Source organism: Oncorhynchus kisutch, linkage group LG24 (genome assembly GCF_002021735.2).
Source record: "Oncorhynchus kisutch isolate 150728-3 linkage group LG24, Okis_V2, whole genome shotgun sequence".
Classification (NCBI taxonomy): domain Eukaryota; kingdom Metazoa; phylum Chordata; class Actinopteri; order Salmoniformes; family Salmonidae; genus Oncorhynchus; species Oncorhynchus kisutch.
In genome coordinates this window covers 27,600,617-27,622,104 of record NC_034197.2, presented here as the reverse complement: position 1 = coordinate 27,622,104, position 21,488 = coordinate 27,600,617, and the positions used below count along the sequence as shown (strand labels likewise).

Sequence of the window (21,488 nt, the reverse complement as noted above, 5' to 3'; positions counted from 1 at the left end):
CAAGGTGTACAAAACTCAATTATTTTATTAAACTTCTATTTTATGTAATCTGTATATATAAAAAGTTCTAAAGCCATTGGCCCGAGACTAGAACAGTGAGACTGGCGTGTGTTTCTTATCACATTTACATTAGTCTTCATTATTCGCCAGTGGCCAGAATAGTACAAACAGACAAGAACAAAGAGACGTAAACTAAAGAAACAAAATAAACACATACGGAAGAGTAGAGGAAACGACTGCACAATGCAATGTTGTGTAGACGGTCCGTCAGACTAGTAGAGAGAAGAAGACTGGAGGTCCTTGGGAGACGGAATAAATAACAGAGGAAGCTGCTTTGCTTTTACAGTCGATTGGCCATGCCGGCCAACCCCGTACTCCACTTAGCCGTGATTGGACACGGGGATCCGAGGGGGCGGGCAGAGGGAGTGGTGTATAGAGGGTGTTGGACCAGTGATACTGTGGAACCATAAGTGCACACCAAAGGGTGTGTGGATGCGTGTGTGTGCACATGCATTGCACTATTTGAATGTACAGTTGAAGTGGGAAGTTTACATACACCTTAGCCAAGTACATTTAAACTCAGTTTTTCACAACTCCTGACATTTAATCCTAGTAAAAAATTCCCTGTCTTAGATCAGTTAGGATCCCCACTGTATTTTAAGAATGTGAAATGTCAGAATAATAGTAGAGAGAATGATTTATTTCAGCTTTTATTTATTTATTCACATTCTCAGTGGGTCAGAAGTTAATATACACTCAATTAGTATTTGGTAGCATTGCCTTTAAATTGCTTAACTTGGGTCAAACATTTAGGGTAGCCTTCCTCAAGCTTGCCACAATAAGTTGGGAGAATTTTGGCCCATTCCTCTTGACAGACCTGGTGTAACTGAGTCAGTTTTCTAGGCCTCCTTGCTCAGAACACACGCTTTTTCAGTTCTGCTCACAAATTTTCTATAGGATTGAGGTCAGGGCTTTGTGATGGCCACTCCAATACCTTTACTTTGTTGTCCTTAAGCCATTTTGCCACAACTTTGGAAGTATGCTTGGGGTCATTGTCCATTTGGAAGACCCATTTGCAAGCAAGCTGTAACTTCCTGACTGATATCTTGAGATGCTGCTCCACATGATTTTCCCACCTCAATGAGCCATCTATTTTGTGAAGTGCACCAGTCCCTCCTGCAGCAAAGCACCCCCACAACATGATGCTGCCACCTCCCGTGCTTCACGGTTGGGATGGTGTTCTTCGGCTTGCAAGCGTCCCCCTTTATCCTCCAAACATAATGGTCATTATGGCCAAACAGTTCTATTTATGTTTCATCAAACCAGAGGACATTTCTCCAAAAGGTTTGATCTTTGTCACCATGTGCAGTTGCAAACTGTAGTCTGGCTTTTGTTGTGACGTTTTAGAGCAGTGGCTTCTTCCTTGCTGAGCGGCCTTTCAGGTTATGTCAATATAGGACTTGTTTTACTGTGGATATAGATACTTTTGTACCTGTTTCCTCCAGCATCTTCACAGGGTCCTTTGCTGTTATTCTGGGATTTATTTGCACTTTTCGCACCAAAGTACGTTAATCTCTAGGAGACAGAACTCGTCTCCTTCTTGAGCGGTATGACGGCTGCATGGTCCCATGGTGTTTATACTTGCGTACTATTGTTTGTACAGATGAATGTGGTATCTTCAGGCGTTCGGAAATTTCTCCCAAGGATGAACCAGACTTGTGGAGTTCTACCATTTTTTCCTGAGGTCTCGGCTGATTTCTTTTGATTTTCCCATGATGTCAAGCAAAGAGGCACAGAGTTTGAAGGTAGGCCTTGAAATACATCCACAGATACACCTCCAATTGACACACATGATGTCAATTAGCCTATCAGAAGCCATGACATCATTTTCTGTAATTTTCCAAGCTATTTAAAGGCACAGTCAACTTAGTGTATGTATACTTCTGACCCACTGGAATTGTGGTACAGTGAATTATAAGTGAAATAATCTCTGTAAACAAATGTTGGTAAAATGACTTGTGTCATGCACACAGTATATGTCCTAACCGACTTGCCAAAATGATCGTTTTTAATAAGAAATGTGTGGAGTGGTTGAAAAAACAAATTTTAATGACTCCAACCTAAGTGTATGTAAACTTCCGACTTCAACTGTATATATGCGTGTGTGTGTGTGTGTGTGTGTGTGCATATATCTGTGTGATGCTACCTTCTGCAGCCCATGTTCTTCAGTCGCTGGTAAACACTCATATCAGAATCATGATTCTGGGAATATCATTTTTTCTTAATACCTTTGTTTCAATTCTCTTAGATACATATTTTACATCTCAGATTAAATACCACTGTGTGTGCCAACAACGTGTGTGTGTTGGAAAGAGAGTGTTGCATGTGCTTTCCAATAGGTATTACTGGCATATTGTTCTGTGTGCTGGGTGCTAGGCTCTCCAAGGCCACAGGGTAGATCAAAACCCACAGATCTGAAACCAATACCCTATCAATACCTGGGGAGGCCAGCAAAGACGTGTGTGTGTGTGTTGGGCATATCTGTGTGAGTGTGCATATGTGTGCGAGTGCTCAGTCGCTGTCGCTGGTGTCGCTGCTGGGGTCTCCCTGGACCTTGTTGCGATGCTGCATGGCGCGGTGGTAGGCCACCTGCACTGACTTGCGGATGTTGGACTTCCTTCCCTCCAGCATCTTCTCCTTGTCCAGCTCCCGGTCCACCCCCAGAGGAACCAGCTTAGAACGCGGCAGCCACTGCCTTCAGACAGACACAGGAGACAGACACAGGAGACAGACACACACACACACACACACACACACACACACACACACACACACACACACACACACACACACACAGAGACAGACACACAGACAGACACAGAGACACACACAGAGACAGACACAGAGACACACACACACACACACACACACAGACAGACAGAGACAGACACACAGACACACAGAGACAGACACAGAGACAGACACACACACACAGAGACACACACACACAGACAGACACAGAGACACACACAGAGACAGACACAGAGACACACACACACAGACAGAGACACACACAGAGACAGACACACAGAGACACACACAGAGACAGACACAGAGACAGACACAGACACACACAGAGACACACACAGAGACACACACAGAGACAGACACAGACACAGAGACACACACAGAGACAGACACAGAGACACACACACAGAGACAGACACACAGAGACAGAGACACACACAGAGACAGAGACACACACAGAGACAGAGACACACACAGAGACAGAGACACACACAGAGACAGACACACAGAGACAGAGACACACACAGAGACAGAGACAGACACAGAGACACACAGAGACAGACACACAGAGACAGACACAGACACACACACAGAGACAGACACACAGACACACAGACAGAGACACACACAGAGACAGACACACACAGAGACAGACACAGACACACACACAGACAGACACACAGAGACACACACAGAGACAGAGACAGACACAGACACAGAGACAGACACAGAGACAGACACCGAGACAGACACAGAGACAGACACAGAGACAGACACAGAGACAGAGACACACACAGAGACAGAGACACACACAGAGACAGAGACAGACACAGAGACACACACAGAGACACACACAGAGACACACACACAGAGACACACACACAGAGACAGAGACACACAGAGACAGAGACAGAGACACACACACAGACACAGACACACAGAGACAGACACACAGAGACACACACACAGACACAGAGACACACACAGAGACACAGAGACACAGACAGAGACAGACACACAGAGACAGAGACACACACAGAGACAGAGACAGACACAGAGACAGACACAGAGACACACACAGACAGACACACAGAGACAGAGACAGACACACAGAGACAGACACACAGACACACACACAGAGACACACACAGAGACAGACACACACAGAGACAGACACAGAGACAGAGACACACACAGAGACACACACAGAGACAGACACACAGAGACAGACACACAGAGACAGACACACAGAGACAGACACACACACACACACACACACAGACACAGAGGCAGACACAGAGGCAGAGACACAGAGACAGACACAGAGACAGACACACACAGAGACAGAGACACACACAGAGACACACACAGAGACACACACAGAAACAGAGACAGACACAGAGACACACACAGAGACAGACACAGAGACACACACAGAGACACACACAGAGACAGAGACACACACAGAGACACACACAGAGACAGAGACAGACACAGACACACAGAGACAGACACAGACACACACAGACACACACAGAGACAGACACAGAGACAGACACAGAGACAGACAGACACACAGAGACACACACAGAGACACACACACACACACAGGGTTAGAAACACTTTCTCACAGGTAATTATTATCCACCCACAGTGCAGCACTGACTGCTGTGAGTTGTTTTATGTGTTGTGACCTAAAACAAAGTGTCTTTTCTCTCTCTTTGTTCTCTCTCAAAGCCTCCTCTTCAATCACTCCTGACCCACTTCTGCTAGCGGGAGATGGATTTTTTTTAGTGCTTTCTTGCATTTCTATGTAAAAAAACCCATCCTTTGCTCTTGTACTACGTGCAGACAGCATTTTGAAATGATTTAATGCTGCTGAGCTGCACATTGTTGACTACAGAATGAAGTTTGCTGCTACACTCTGATTCTGGGTTCTCCGCTGCCTCCACTGGGATATAGAAGCAGAAGCCTTCAAAACAACACTAGTGTGAGAGAGGGATAGAGGTTCACATGGGAAAGAGAAGGGGGATAATGAGTGAGAACAAAGACAGAGAGAAGAGAGAGAGGGAGGAAACAAGAGAGCTGGGGAAGAGAGAGCGAGGGGCAGAGAAAGACAAACACAGAGGACTGAGAGAGAGACAGACAGTGTACTGACCAGGTTCTCTTGTTGTCGAAAAAGAGTACCAGGAAGAGGTGTTCCCGGGCCTCTTGAGTCATCTGCTCCCCCAGCTTCAGGACATCCAGAGGGGGCACGGGGATAGGAACCCCTCTGTGGAATACCCCCTCACTGGGCATTTTAGGATCTATGATCTACAGGGGGAGGGGAAGGGTTAGAGGGAGGGTAAAGGACAAGTAAATGCAATAGTTTTATGGTATTGGTTGGTATGAGATACTAGCAACTTGTGGCCGAATGGAAATTTCAACCGTAGTTTATCCTAATGTGTGTGTATATGTGTGTGTGTCCAATCCATGGCTGGATTACCAAAGCAGGGTATGAAGGGTAGCCTCTACACTTGGCCCACACCAGGTCCAGAGCATCAAGGGAAGAGTAGTCATCTGATGGCGTCCTACAACCTGATCGGCCCCGGCCCCACCCTACTGAGAGAAACACCCAATACATCACAATCACACACATACAGTGCGTTTGGAAACTATCCAGACCCCCTGAACATTCCAACATTTAGTTACATTAGCCTTATTCGAAAATCTACACACAATACCCCATTATGACAAATCGAAAACAGGTTTAGACATTTTTGCTAATTTATACCAAAATAAAACTGAAATACCTTATTTACATAAGTATTCAGACCCTTTGCTATGAGACTGGAAATGTAACTCAGGTTCATCCTGTTTCCATTGATTCATCGTTGAGATTTATACAACTTGATGATTTGGAAAGGCACACACCTGTCTATATAAGGTCCCACAGTTGACAGTGCACGGCAGAGCAAAAACCAAGCCAGGAGGTTGAAGGAATTGTCCTTAGAGCTCCGAGACAGGATTGTGTCGAAGGAACATATCTGGGGAAGGGTACCAAAACATTTCTGAAGCATTGAAGGTCCCCAAGAACACAGTGGCCTGCATCATTCTTAAATGGAAGAAGTTTGGAACCACCAAGACTCTTCCTAGAGTTGGTCGCCCGGCCAAACTGAGCAATCGGGAGAGAAGGGCCTTGGTCAGGGAGGTGACCAAGAACCCGATGGTCACTCTGACAGAGCTCAGTTCCTCTGAGGAGATTGGAGAAACGTTCAGAAGGACAACCATCTCTGCAGCACTCTACCAGTCCTCCCTTTATGGTAGACTGGCCAGACGGAAGTCACTCCTCAGTAAAAGACACATGACAGCCCACTTGGAGTTTGCCAAAAGAACTCTCAAACCATGAGAAACAAGATTCTCTGGTTTGATGAAACTAAGATTGAACTCTTTGGCCTGAATGCCAAGCGTCACTTCTCGAGGAAACCTGACATCATCCCTATGGTGAAGCATGGTGGTGGCAGCATCATGCTGTCCCAAAGTGCTCAGGACCTCAGACTGGAGCGAAGGTTCACCTTCCAACAGGACGATGACCCTAAGCACACAGCCAAGGCAACACAGGATTGGCTTCGGGACAAGTCTCTGAATGTCCTTGAAAGGCCCAGCCAAAGCCCGGACTTGAACCCCGATCGAACATCTCTGGAGAGTCCTGAAAATAGCTGTGCAGCGACACTCCACATCCAACCTGACAGAGTTTGAGAGGATCTACAGAGAAGAGTGGGAGAAACTCCCCAAATACAGGTGTGCCAAGATTGCAGCAAAGTACTGAGTAAAGGGTCTGAATACTTATACAAATGTGATAGTTCAGTTTTCAATTCCTGATTTTGCTTTGTCATTATGGGTTATTGTGTGTAGCTTGATGAGGGGAAAAAAAACGATTTACAATTTTAGAATAAGACCTAACAAAATGTGGTCTGAATACTTTCCAAAGGCACTGTGTATACCTCCTAAACACACACACTTTGGGAAAACGAGAGGTAGAGGTGGCACGATAGATGAGATTGACGAAGACAGATAAGTGCATGCATGCCTATGCATGTATGTGTGGCACTCACAGTGTGAGACACTGCGTGACCCTCCCACAGAGTAGGAGTCGTTCTCTGTCCCTGATGTCTCCTCACTGCTGTCCTCCTGGAAGGCTGAACGAGAGAACGACTGCTTCCCCCGGCCCTGCTTAGACGGAGTGGTACTGCGAGAAATAGGGCGAGAGAGAAAGACAAAAAGAGAGTCATTCATTCATCCTAAACCAAATGTGTGCATCATAGACAGGGCAGTTGTGTTTGACTATGTGGCTGTGTGTAAATACCACAGTGTGTGTCTATAATTACCTGGTTCTGTCAGAGGCAGCACTACTGCTGCTGCTGCTGGTGGATTCAGAGTCAGAGCTGGATCGAGGAAGGCTCCTCTCGTTCCTGTACACCCGAAAACTCTCAGTCACCGGCTGGTTGGCCCCGCCAAAACCGTTAGTGGGCAGACCTAGGAGATACGGTCATAACCGTTACAGTTACTAGACTGACCTTAGAGAGTCGTAACTGTTAAAAGATTAGAGTAATGACAATGTAGTTACAGACCTAGTGTGATTGTGTATGTGATTGGTTTGATTGTGCGTGTGTGTCTTACTCGGGAGGAGGTTGTCGATATCACTGTCGCTCTCGGAGCTGGAGCTGCTGTGGGGTCTCTTCCTCTGCCGAGGGGGAGACAAGAGGGCCAGCTGAGGGGGACCTATTGGACTGGGGCTCACCCCTGCCCCTCCGTGTCCAGCGTCTCTGTTCTTAGGGGGACGGCCCGGCCTCTTGGGGGGTCCGGCCATTTTGGGGTTCTTCTTGGAGAAGAGGACAGAGGTACGGCGTCCCACCTCTGGAGCTAGAGCCGAGGATGTTGCACTTAAATCTGCAGAGAGAGAGAGAGGAGGAGGGAGAAGCAGGGAGACAGAGACTGAAAATGTTATTTCATAAATCTAACATAATGAGAGTTATACATGATAAGTATGGCTAGGCCTATGGGAGATCAATTTGTAAATGAATTCTGGAGCGTGTACACTGAGCTTAGTTTAGATATCCCCTCAGTCTCACCCTTGCCACTGATCTCCTGACTGCTGCTCTCTTCCCCCTCGTCGTGGCGTCCCGTGGATGAGGGGTGATGGGGGAGGGATGGTCCCCTGTCCCCACCGCCCCCTGAGTCCCTGACCCCCATGCCCGAGCCTCCCTCTCTCTGGTGGGCAAGTTTCCTCTTGATGACCGTCATTTCTTTCCTCAGGGCTTTGGCACGCCGCGACCGACCAATGCTGTGCTTCCCTGAGCTGACCTCATCAAAGCGCGCCTGAAGGAAACAAAGCTGCTCCTCCAATGGCAGCCTCCGCCGGTTCTCTGGTAAGAGCAGGTCTAAGGGACAGAGAGAAATTTAACAACTACAGAATCCCACACGGCTATACAGCAACATAATAACTTAAGTGGAAGAGTACAACTGTAAGAAAAGGAGAAGGCGGGAGTAGAACATTGTGATAATACAGGACTCTAAGCCACTCACCATCCTCATTGGAAGAGAGCGGCCTGTCTCCGTCTCCGTCCCTCTCTCGTTCCTGGTCCCTGTCCCTCTCTCGTTCCTGATCCCTGTCCCTCTCTCTGTCACGTTGGCTGTCCGGGCTGGGCTCTCGAGGGAGGTGCATACCTGTGTCATAGTCCAAGCCGATTCGCTCTGCCTGTCTGCGGGCAGTCCTGATCACAGCCCCACCCATCTCCCGGAGGCGCAGAGCAGCGCGGTAGAACACTGTGTCCTTGGCGTTGTATTTGAGGCAATTGTTGACGATGAGGCCGAAGTCTGCCTCAAAGGCTTCAAAGCTGAGGTAGCGGTGAGCCTCTAGTAGGTTCCACATGGTCTGGAAGTCCATGGGCCTCTCGATGTGGTCCAGGTAGTCTGGCACCTGAGGAGAGAGGTTAGGGGTTAAACCCCACCAGCCACAGTATGTGTGAGATAACACAAAGGGGTGTCAGAGTGTGTGTGAGTTACCTCGGCCAGGGGGACAGGCTCAGTGAAGAAGTTGCTGGTGTCTCTGTCCTGTAGCTGTTCCAGTGTGTTCCTCAGCAGGACCAGGAAGGGAGTCAGCTGCATCTCTAGCGCCATCTGCTGCACCTTGATCTGAACACACAGACAGATCAACATGTGTAAGCACACCTGCTCACTGTGCAAACTGCCAGATGTCAAGTGTGTGTTCATGTGCCAATATACAAAAGTGTGCATGAAGTAAGGATGTGAGGAGTGTGTGTGTGTCTCACCGTCTCCCTCTTGAGTTTCTCTCTCTTGCGGATGAGCTCTACCAGTAGTCTGGCCCTCTCCAGGTCATGTCTCAGTCTCTGCCATGCCTTCAACTGCTCCTTCAGAGCCAAGTTATTCTCCTCACTGTCCCTCTGGGGCCCCAACACACACACACAAACGTTAGATTAGCAATATAACACACACAAAATAAACGCACACAAACTGGTTAGTTTGGCAGTGTTACACACCAGTAAGCCTACATAGTTAAATCGGGATGCAGCACCACACCCACTACATCACAGCAGAATCAAACAAAGCAATCGCCTGAGACAATGCAACCTTAGCATTTAGCAAACAGAGCACACACTCCACTCCCTCTTTCCTTCTGTCTCTGAAAAGCCGGCACACTTCATTCCAAACACATGCAGAGCTTCTAGTAGTATTCTCCCTACCGCTGTGATAACAACACCAGACAGAGACTGTGTGGTGGTTACCGTGGTAACCTGCGACTGTGGCGCCTGCGGCTGTGGCTGTAGCTGCTCCGTGTTGCGCTGTGACTGCAGGTGGGTCTGGAGCCGGCGCAGCAGAGGGACACCATTCCGGCTCTGCCTCTTCAGGGTCCAATAACTGTGCAGTCGCTGCATAAACTGACTCTTCCTGGGCACTGTCAGGTTACTGGTGATCTTACTGAGCCTGGGGAGGAACACATAGGGAAGATGGTAGGACTGAAGAGACTGGGAGAGTATGTGAGGTCTGAATCTGTATGCCTTTGTGTCTGCAGTGAGTATGTGTGAGTGAGTACCTGTGTGGGGGTATACAGGGCACAGACACCACAGGCGCAGCGTTCCTCTTCTCAGCCAGTATCTTCCTGGCTCTCTTCATCTTCAGTCTGGACTTGGCCTTGGCCCTCTTTGCCCGCTCTGAGCTCCAGCCCTTGGTGTCGTCATCGTGACCTATACTGGGCTCATCGTCCTCTTCCAGCTCGCCTTCACTGTGGGAGGAGCCCATGCTAGCCCCTCCCACCCCTCCGAGTGGGCGTGCTAAGCCGGGCGGGGTGTGGATGTCGCAGTAGGCGGTCTTGCGGACGCTGAATGAGGTGCCATTGGCGCCGGTCTCCCTGACGGGCTCCATCTTCATGTAGAGGCCGGCCTGCTGGGCACAGGTCACGTGGAAGGCTGTATAGCAGTTGGCCTTGTGGCACTGAATGCAGGCCCCTGAGCCGCGCTGCTTGCAGATGTAGCAGGTGAGCTTCCAGCGCGCCGGGGGGATGTGCTCGATGCTGTCAATGGGCTCCAGGAAGACTGTGTTGGCAAAACACACCTGGGGAGAGATAAGGAGAGGGAGGAAGGGATGAGGAGATTCACATTCATTGCAACAGGACTGTCAACAGGACAGACTAGAGACATGCACAGCATCAAAACTTTGTCAATACATTCAAGCACAGCATGCACACACCCCCTACCCTCACACACTCCTACCCTCACACACACACCTAACCTCACACACACACACACACTCATACCCTCCCACCCACACACACCTACCCTCCCACACACACCCTCACACCTACCCTCCCACACACACACACCTACCCTCTCACACACACACGCACACACACACTCCTACCCTCACGCACACTCCTACCCTCACGCACACTCCTACCCTCACGCACACACACAGACTTCTACCTTCACACACTTCTACCTTCACACACACACTCTCACCTCGGGGATCCAGAGGGCACACACCACGTGTGCCCAGCGTGCATCGTCCGTCTGTTTAAAGGCCCCACCCTTGTTGGGGCAGAGGGCACAGTCGACGGCGCGGCTGGGGGACTGCAGGCAGCGGCGACACAGCCACTGGCCCTCAGGGATGTAGGGCACGCCGTAACACTCCTGGTGTACGGCCAGGTTACACATGTCACAGAACAGGATCACGTTGCTGTTCTGACACTCGCCGTCGTTACAGATGCAGCAGACGGCGTCCTCGTCGATCAGGGCGCTGGGGTCCGTCTAAGCGAGGAGGGGAAAGGTGGAGTAGAAAATGGACAAGAGGGTAAGTAAAGGGATAACTATTTAGGGGAACAGACTCACACAGCTAACGCCATTTTACATCCTACTGCTCACTCAATACAGTACACCACACACCCAACAGAAGGTGACAGATAAAGCAAGTCAACATCATGTCTGGAAAGAAGGTGGAAAAAAGCTGTAATGACACAAAATCTGTCACTCAGAGCAAGGCCGAGCGAGAGAGAGAGTGTCACCTTGTTGTGGCTCTCAAAGTAGGACTCCTTCTCCAGCCGGTCCATGAGATACTCAAACACCTCCTGGGGGATGGGCGTCACCCCGTCACTACGCCGTTTGTCATTCATGATGTCCAGCCAGATATAGTCCTCCTCATCAATGTCATATTCCACTTCTTCATCCAACTCCTCCACCGACTTATCTATGTACCTGAGGGAGAGGAATGGAATGACAGAGTATGGATATTTAGACCTTCAATACCATCAGCTGAGGCAGGGTACTGTGACTGACAATAACATGATAATATATGCCATTTAGCAGACACTTTTATCCAAAGAGACTTAGTCATGCATTGTTTGCGTATGGGTGGTCCCAGGAATTGAACCCACTATCCTGGTGTTGCAAGAGCCATGCTCTACCAACTAAACTACAGAGGACTGACTGACCTGTAGTAGAATGATTGTGTGGTACTATGACTGACCTGTAGTAGAATGATGGTTGTGTGGTACTATGACTGACCTGGAGTAGAATGGTTGTGTGGTACTATGACTGACCTGTAGTAGAATGATGGTTGTGTGGTACTATGACTGACCTGGAGTAGAATGGTTGTGTGGTACTATGACTGACCTGAAGTAGAATGGTTGTGTGGTACTATGACTGACCTGGAGTAGAATGGTTGTGTGGTACTATGACTGACCTGGAGTAGAATGGTTGTGTGGTACTATGACTGACCTGGAGTAGAATGGTTGTGTGGTACTATGACTGACCTGGAGTAGAATGATGGTTGTCTGGTACTATGACTGACCTGTAGTAGGATGATGGTTGTGTGGTACTATGACTGACCTGTAGTAGAATGATGGTTGTCTGGTACTATGACTGACCTGGAGTAGAATGGTTGTGTGGTACTATGACTGACCTGGAGTAGAATGGTTGTGTGGTACTATGACTGACCTGTAGTAGAATGATGTTTGTGTGATACTATGACTGACCTGTAGTAGAATGATGGTTGTGTGGTACTATGACTGACCTGTAGTAGAATGGTTGTGTGGTACTATGACTGACCTGGAGTAGAATGGTTGTGTGGTACTATGACTGACCTGTAGTAGAATGATGATTGTGTGGTACTATGACTGATCTGTAGTAGATTGGTTGTGTGGTACTATGACTGACCTGTAGTAGAATGGTTGTGTGGTACTATGACTGACCTGGAGTAGGATGATGGTTGTGTGGTACTATGACTGACCTGGAGTAGGATGATGGTTGTGTGGTACTATGACTGACCTGGAGTAGAATGGTTGTGTGGTACTATGACTGACCTGGAGTAGAATGGTTGTGTGGTACTATGACTGACCTGTAGTAGAATGATGATTGTGTGGTACTATGACTGATCTGTAGTAGAATGGTTGTGTGGTACTATGACTGACCTGGAGTAGAATGGTTGTGTGGTACTATGACTGACCTGTAGTAGAATGATGATTGTGTGGTACTATGACTGATCTGTAGTAGAATGGTTGTGTGGTACTATGACTGACCTGTAGTAGAATGGTTGTGTGGTACTATGACTGACCTGGAGTAGGATGATGGTTGTGTGGTACTATGACTGACCTGGAGTAGAATGGTTGTGTGGTACTATGACTGACCTGAAGTAGAATGGTTGTGTGGTACTATGACTGACCTGGAGTAGAATGGTTGTGTGGTACTATGACTGACCTGGAGTAGAATGGTTGTGTGGTACTATGACTGACCTGGAGTAGAATGGTTGTGTGGTACTATGACTGACCTGGAGTAGAATGATGGTTGTCTGGTACTATGACTGACCTGTAGTAGGATGATGGTTGTGTGGTACTATGACTGACCTGTAGTAGAATGATGGTTGTCTGGTACTATGACTGACCTGGAGTAGAATGGTTGTGTGGTACTATGACTGACCTGGAGTAGAATGGTTGTGTGGTACTATGACTGACCTGTAGTAGAATGATGTTTGTGTGATACTATGACTGACCTGTAGTAGAATGATGGTTGTGTGGTACTATGACTGACCTGTAGTAGAATGGTTGTGTGGTACTATGACTGACCTGGAGTAGAATGGTTGTGTGGTACTATGACTGACCTGTAGTAGAATGATGATTGTGTGGTACTATGACTGATCTGTAGTAGATTGGTTGTGTGGTACTATGACTGACCTGTAGTAGAATGGTTGTGTGGTACTATGACTGACCTGGAGTAGGATGATGGTTGTGTGGTACTATGACTGACCTGGAGTAGGATGATGGTTGTGTGGTACTATGACTGACCTGGAGTAGAATGGTTGTGTGGTACTATGACTGACCTGGAGTAGAATGGTTGTGTGGTACTATGACTGACCTGTAGTAGAATGATGATTGTGTGGTACTATGACTGATCTGTAGTAGAATGGTTGTGTGGTACTATGACTGACCTGGAGTAGAATGGTTGTGTGGTACTATGACTGACCTGTAGTAGAATGATGATTGTGTGGTACTATGACTGATCTGTAGTAGAATGGTTGTGTGGTACTATGACTGACCTGTAGTAGAATGGTTGTGTGGTACTATGACTGACCTGGAGTAGGATGATGGTTGTGTGGTACTATGACTGACCTGGAGTAGGATGATGGTTGTGTGGTACTATGACTGACCTGGAGTAGAATGGTTGTGTGGTACTATGACTGACCTGTAGTAGGATGATGGTTGTGTGGTACTATGACTGACCTGGAGTAGAATGGTTGTGTGGTACTATGACTGACCTGGAGTAGAATGGTTGTGTGGTACTATGACTGACCTGGAGTAGAATGGTTGTGTGGTACTATGACTGACCTGGAGTAGAATGATGGTTGTCTGGTACTATGACTGACCTGTAGTAGGATGATGGTTGTGTGGTACTATGACTGACCTGTAGTAGAATGATGGTTGTCTGGTACTATGACTGACCTGGAGTAGAATGGTTGTGTGGTACTACGACTGACCTGGAGTAGAATGGTTGTGTGGTACTATGACTGACCTGTAGTAGAATGATGTTTGTGTGATACTATGACTGACCTGTAGTAGAATGATGGTTGTGTGGTACTATGACTGACCTGTAGTAGAATGGTTGTGTGGTACTATGACTGACCTGGAGTAGAATGGTTGTGTGGTACTATGACTGACCTGTAGTAGAATGATGTTTGTGTGATACTATGACTGACCTGTAGTAGAATGGTTGTCTGGTACTATGACTGACCTGTAGTAGAATGGTTGTGTGGTACTATGACTGACCTGGAGTAGAATGGTTGTGTGGTACTATGACTGACCTGTAGTAGAATGATGTTAGTGTGATACTATGACTGACCTGGAGTAGAATGGTTGTGTGGTACTATGACTGACCTGGAGTAGAATGGTTGTGTGGTACTATGACTGACCTGGAGTAGAATGGTTGTGTGGTACTATGACTGACCTGTAGTAGAATGATGTTTGTGTGATACTATGACTGACCTGTAGTAGAATGATGGTTGTCTGGTACTATGACTGACCTGGAGTAGAATGGTTGTGTGGTACTATGACTGACCTGGAGTAGAATGGTTGTGTGGTACTATGACTGACCTGTAGTAGAATGATGTTTGTGTGATACTATGACTGACCTGTAGTAGAATGATGGTTGTGTGGTACTATGACTGACCTGTAGTAGAATGGTTGTGTGGTACTATGACTGACCTGTAGTAGAATGATGATTGTGTGGTACTATGACTGATCTGTAGTAGAATGGTTGTGTGGTACTATGACTGACCTGTAGTAGAATGGTTGTGTGGTACTATGACTGACCTGGAGTAGGATGATGGTTGTGTGGTACTATGACTGACCTGGAGTAGGATGATGGTTGTGTGGTACTATGACTGACCTGGAGTAGAATGGTTGTGTGGTACTATGACTGACCTGGAGTAGAATGGTTGTGTGGTACTATGACTGACCTGTAGTAGAATGATGATTGTGTGGTACTATGACTGATCTGTAGTAGAATGGTTGTGTGGTACTATGACTGACCTGTAGTAGAATGGTTGTGTGGTACTATGACTGACCTGGAGTAGGATGATGGTTGTGTGGTACTATGACTGACCTGGAGTAGGATGATGGTTGTGTGGTACTATGACTGACCTGGAGTAGAATGGTTGTGTGGTACTATGACTGACCTGGAGTAGAATGATGGTTGTCTGGTACTATGACTGACCTGTAGTAGGATGATGGTTGTGTGGTACTATGACTGACCTGTAGTAGAATGATGGTTGTCTGGTACTATGACTGACCTGGAGTAGAATGGTTGTGTGGTACTACGACTGACCTGGAGTAGAATGGTTGTGTGGTACTATGACTGACCTGTAGTAGAATGATGTTTGTGTGATACTATGACTGACCTGTAGTAGAATGATGGTTGTGTGGTACTATGACTGACCTGTAGTAGAATGGTTGTGTGGTACTATGACTGACCTGGAGTAGAATGGTTGTGTGGTACTATGACTGACCTGTAGCAGAATGATGTTTGTGTGATACTATGACTGACCTGTAGTAGAATGGTTGTCTGGTACTATGACTGACCTGTAGTAGAATGGTTGTGTGGTACTATGACTGACCTGGAGTAGAATGGTTGTGTGGTACTATGACTGACCTGTAGTAGAATGATGTTTGTGTGATACTATGACTGACCTGTAGTAGAATGATGGTTGTGTGGTACTATGACTGACCTGTAGTAGAATGGTTGTGTGGTACTATGACTGACCTGTAGTAGAATGATGGTTGTGTGGTACTATGACTGACCTGTAGTAGAATGATGGTTGTGTGGTACTATGACTGACCTGTAGTAGAATGGTTGTGTGGTACTATGACTGACCTGTAGTAGAATGGTTGTGTGGTACTATGACTGACCTGGAGTAGAATGGTTGTGTGGTACTATGACTGACCTGGAGTAGAATGGTTGTGTGGTACTATGACTGACCTGGAGTAGAATGGTTGTGTGGTACTATGACTGACCTGTAGTAGAATGATGATTGTGTGGTACTATGACTGACCTGTAGTAGAATGATGGTTGTCTGGTACTGTGACTGACCTGTAGTAGGATGAGGGTCGTGAGGTACTGTGATTGACCTGTAGTAGGATGAGGATCGTGTGGTACTATGACTGACCTGTAGTAGGATGAGGGTTGTGCGGTACTGTGACTGACCGGTAGTAGGATGAGGGTCGTGAGGTACTGTGACTGACCTGTAGTAGGATGAGGGTCGTGCGGTACTGTGACTGACCTGTAGTAGGATGAGGGTCGTGCGGTACTGTGACTGACCTGTAATAAGATGACTGTCGTGTGGGTGCGTCGGGCCTCTCCTGATCAAGCTCTCTGTACACCACCTCAGGCAGCTTGACTGCTGGGCCAGAGGAAGCGCTGTGGTGGTGTGACGATCCCTCCTTCTTCTTCTCTTTACTCTTGTGCTTCCCGGACTTGGGTGTTGCCTTCCCCCCGTTAGCAGCAGGGGTGTCTGGCCTGTCCTTGCCCCCCACCTCACTCCCTCCTCCCCCGCTATCGCCCCCATTACACAACCCTCCCCCACCTCCGCCCGAGGATGGAGGGTCCTCGGCCCCACTGTCATCCTCCGATACCACATCAATGTTCTCAAAAATGCTGATGCGGTGGATGTGTCCATGGATCTCCAGCTCCACCATGCGCTGGGCCTGGGCATAGGTCATCGTCTCCCTGCCTGGGGAGTGGGAGTGCTCTGACTGATTAGGACTCCCAGGGGTGTTCCCTGCCTGCCCTGGCCCACCTCCCTTTCCCAGCCCTCCCTCCCCGTCCCCGGTCCCCACCAGGGACATGCGAGGGGGGCGCCCCTTCCTCTTCTTCTGGGGCATGCCCTGTGCAGGCGTGGGGTTGTCATGGTCGTAATGGTAGAGGTGGTACTCAATGCCGCTGTAGCTCTTGTAGACCTTGCGACAGGTCTCCACTGGGCACTCGTAAGGGGGCTTGGTGGCTCGGAGGTTGTGGCAGAAAGTCTTCACGTCAAAGTCCAGCCCCATTGTGCCGATGGCCACTGCTGGGACAGGAGCTGTTCAAGCTTACATCTAAGACAGAGAGGGGAGGGGGAGGGTATTGGCATCTCTCACGCCAACATTATTGAAACACATACATGCAGATGGGTATTATGTCAAAATAAAAGTCAGTCTATGTTGAAAACATCACAGTTGTGTCCATTGCCTTTAGCCCTTTGGAATCCTAAAAGCTATTCCATGTTGTCTTGCTGATTTCAGGGAAACAAACCCCTGCAAACAGCAGGCACGTGGCTGGATAGCTGTCAACTTTACCATGGCAACGACAGGTGCATCTGACAATTTTTCGTGCTAGCTAAATCAATGCAAATTAAATTTTACTTGCAATACTGTTTACTTACTGTTACAAGTAACAATGTTATCGAATAAAAGATTGATTAAAATCTTAAACTGAAGACACAAAAAGCTAGCTAGATAGCCAGTAACCGGATCGATTTATCAGCCGAGATAAGTTACACGTTTGGAATGTTGGATTACAGATAACAGATAAATTCAAAGGTTGATTCGACCAGGTGCTTCATATAAATCATAAAGTAGACTTCTAACACCTGCCGATAGCCTCCACTGTCATTGAATAAACATATTCACCAGAAGTACCAGATAAAACTCTGGCAAGCTAATCACTGTATAAGATAATAAATAATTTGAATGACTCTTTGACTCTTGATCGATCGAATGTTTAGCCCCTGTATTCATTTGGATAGCGTAATCTTATGTTATTCTATTCACGTGCTCAAAGATCCAAGGAAATGTGTAGCAATTTACTATAGCTTGCAAATGCAACCAGAAAGCTATATCCACTAGATTGCAACTATTGTTGCTAGTTGGCAAAAAAAATGATACATTTGTATCTATAGAAGCCTGAGAAACATTGTAACCATTCTTACAGGTGACAACCCGAGGTAATACAATGTAACTGCTCAAATGATGTATCAGCTTGATACAATGTTTCCCTCCACAATGTTTAGACCTCACCCTGATCAACCAAGCCACTACAAAATAACACCCTGTGTTACCTGATTGCAACCTATTAATGTAACTAAAGCAAAACCATTTCCTTAGTCATCAATGTGGTTCCAGGGGAACTACATTTACTAACAGGGAAAGATAAATTTATCACAATTATGATAATGTAGCACTCAGAATCCTGGGTCTTATCTCGCTACCTACATAGGATAAGAAACTATTCGAAAAGCAAATTGTAACATACATCAAAGCACAAATACATTGCGTTTAAAAAAAATCATAAAACACCTTACAAATGTAAGCCTATTTCTCTCTAGACACCACGAATACATAGTCAATGTAGCTCTGAATTAATAAACACTTACTACTCAGGGCTCCTCAAGCTTGCGTGCTGCAAAATCTCTCACTCCAGCTCTGTAAATGGGACGATTGCAGATCGATGTATTAATCATATAAAATACTATATTATCACAAGAAATGTGGGGTAAATGGTTTACACGACAACACAATATCCTAGTAATTTCATTGTGATAGGAATAATTCAGGAACTCCAGCGAACAAAAGGGGCAGCCACTGCTGTACGGCATAGGCGCGTGTGGGCACTTTCGTCAAATAGAAAAGGATTTGTTTTATGGTGTATTTGTCGAAATAAGGCCCTAATTTCGATGTGTACCATTCTTTGGTGTTTGAGGAAGGTGTACTTTTGAAACCAATGGAAACCTAGGGAAGTGGCGTCACGTTTTCATCGTTAAATGTAATTTGGTTCCTTTTGTTGTTATTTTTCTGTGTGGCGAATCTAACTATCAGTTTCACACCTTTTAATATACATCTGGATAAATATGCACTATAAAGAATGGAATCTCCAAAGACGAAAAACATACGGATAAAATACGCTGCATTCGATTTTCAGAAAACTTCTAAGATCATTGTTTTTTTTATTTTTGTTACTTGCGAATCTGCCAATGTGCAAACGTAAATCATATATGGAGGGTTTCCGCCATAAATTTGAATATGAAAACGACAGATGTGCACGGTAGGTTTGAAATTGATTATTTGATCAGTATGCACACATTTTCATATAGCCTGGCAAAGGAAGACAAAATATATATAGTTCTACAGTCAAATTTAGATTTTCATTGTTCACTATAGGCTATGTCTGTTTATTATAGGCTTAATGCAAATCATCTATTGTGATTACATTAATTTCACATTTATACAGTAGTAATGTAGGCCAAAATGTAATTTTATCATGATGCTAATACAAATAAAAGATGGCAGACTATCAAAAAGTGGAGGTGGGTGGAATTTTCATTGGAGGTCAATTTGAACAGACTCATTTCTGGAGGAAAGATAATTAGGCCTTGAAATATACTGATGTGTTGTATTTATTTTCATGGTGTGGTTTTCATATAAGCCCATGGGCTTCCAACCACACCTGCAAACTGTTTTTTTTTTTTACATCTGTATTGTTGTCTATCACTTTTCTTTGGTGCAAATAAAATAAAATATATAAGGTAACATGTAGATTATTGGTCCCATATTACATGAGCTGAAATAAAATATCCCAGAACTTTTCCGTATGCAAAAAAAGCTTATTTCTCTCAAATGTTGTGCACCTTGTCCTGGGGACAATAAAAGGCCACTCTAAAATGTGCAGTTTTGTCACACAACACAATGCCACAGATGCCTCAAGTCGAGGGAGCATGACATTGGCATGTTGACTGCAGGAATGTCCACCAGAACTGTTTCCAGAGAATTGAATGTTAATTTCTCTACCATTAGCCGCCTCCAACATAATTTTAGAGAATTTGTCAGTATTCCCATCAGGAAGTCTGGGATCCAGTTGCAGAGGGAGGTGTTTAGACCCAGGATTCTTAGCTTTTTGATGAGCTTTGTGGGCACTATGGTGTTGAACTCTGAGCTGTAGTCAATGAACAGCATTCTCACATAGGTGTTCCTTTTGTTCAGGTGGGTAAGGGCAGTGTGGAGTGTGATTAAGATTGTGTCATCTGTGGATCTGTTGGGGCCGTATGCGAATTGGAGTGGGTCTAGGGCAGGGGTAGGCAACTCCAGTCCTCGAGGACCTGATTGATGTCATACTTTTTCTCCATCCCTAGCAAACACAGCTGATTAATCAAATTGCATTCTAAACTGAAGATCTGATTAACTGATTATTGGAGTCAGGTGTGTTAGCTGGGGCTGGGGCAAAACTGTTACACGAATCAGGCAGGACTGGAATTGCCCAACCCTGTTCTAGGGTTTCAGGCTTGATGGTGTTGATGTGAGCCATGACCAGCCTTTCAGAGCACTTCATGGCTACCAACGTGAGTTCCACAGGGCGGTAATAATTTAGGCAGGTTACCTTCGCTTTCTTGGGCACAGGGACTATGGTGGTTTGTTTGAAACATGTAGGTATTACAGACTCAGTCAGGGAGGGGTTGAAAATGTCAGTGAAGACACGGCCAGTAGGTCCACACATGCTTTGAGTACACATCCTGGTAATCCATCTGGCCCCGCAGCTTTGTGAATGTTGACCTGTTTAAACGTCATGCTCACATCGGCTATGGAGAGCGTGATCAAACAGTCATCCGGAACAGCTGGTGCCCTCGTGAAATGCTTCAGTGTTGCCTGCCTCGAAGCGAGCATAAAAGGCATTTAGCTCATCTGGAAGGCTCATGTCACTGGGCAGCTCGTGGCTGGGTTTCCTTTTGTCTGTAATATTTTTCAAACCCTGCCACATCAGACGAGCATCAGAGCCAGTGTTGTAGGATTCAATCTTAGTCCTGTATTGACGCTTTGTCTGAGGGCATGGCGGGATTTCTTATAAGCGTCCAGATTAGTGTCCCGCTCCTCGAAAGCGGCTGCTTTAGCCCTTAGCTCTGTGCGGATGTTGCCTGTAATCCATGGCTTCTGGTTGGGAAATGTACGTAGTCACTCTGGGGATGACGTTGTCAATGCAGTTATTGATGAAGCCGGTGAATGAGGTGGTGTACTCAATTCCATTGGATGAATTCCTGAACATATTCCAGTCTGTGCTAGAAAAACAGTCCTGTAGCGTAGCATTCACATAACCTGACCACTTCCTTATTGAGTCACCTGT

General features: G+C 46.5%; 1 protein-coding gene across 3 annotated transcripts; it reads right to left on the bottom strand.

The window, feature by feature from the left end:
- LOC109869524 (peregrin-like) lies at positions 1-19,076 on the bottom strand. 3 transcript variants are annotated; one of them, XM_031804071.1, is made up of 16 exons: positions 18,754-19,076; positions 16,665-17,437; positions 11,366-11,555; positions 10,824-11,111; positions 9,902-10,419; positions 9,552-9,792; positions 9,120-9,251; positions 8,854-8,982; positions 8,374-8,767; positions 7,920-8,228; positions 7,468-7,737; positions 7,176-7,323; positions 6,903-7,036; positions 5,294-5,406; positions 4,967-5,121; positions 1-2,755 (listed from the first exon to the last, which is right to left on the bottom strand). In XM_031804071.1, the coding sequence occupies exons 2-16, from the start codon at positions 17,390-17,392 to the stop codon at positions 2,572-2,574; spliced, it is 3,933 nt and encodes a 1,310-aa protein (XP_031659931.1). In that variant the 5' UTR covers positions 17,393-17,437; positions 18,754-19,076; the 3' UTR covers positions 1-2,571. The 3 variants fall into 3 exon arrangements, with proteins under 3 accessions (XP_031659931.1, XP_031659930.1, XP_031659932.1); XM_031804070.1 differs by having other exon boundaries at positions 5,294-5,409; positions 18,754-19,075; XM_031804072.1 differs by having other exon boundaries at positions 5,294-5,409; positions 9,594-9,792; positions 18,754-19,075.
- Positions 19,077-21,488: the final 2,412 nt, after the last annotated feature.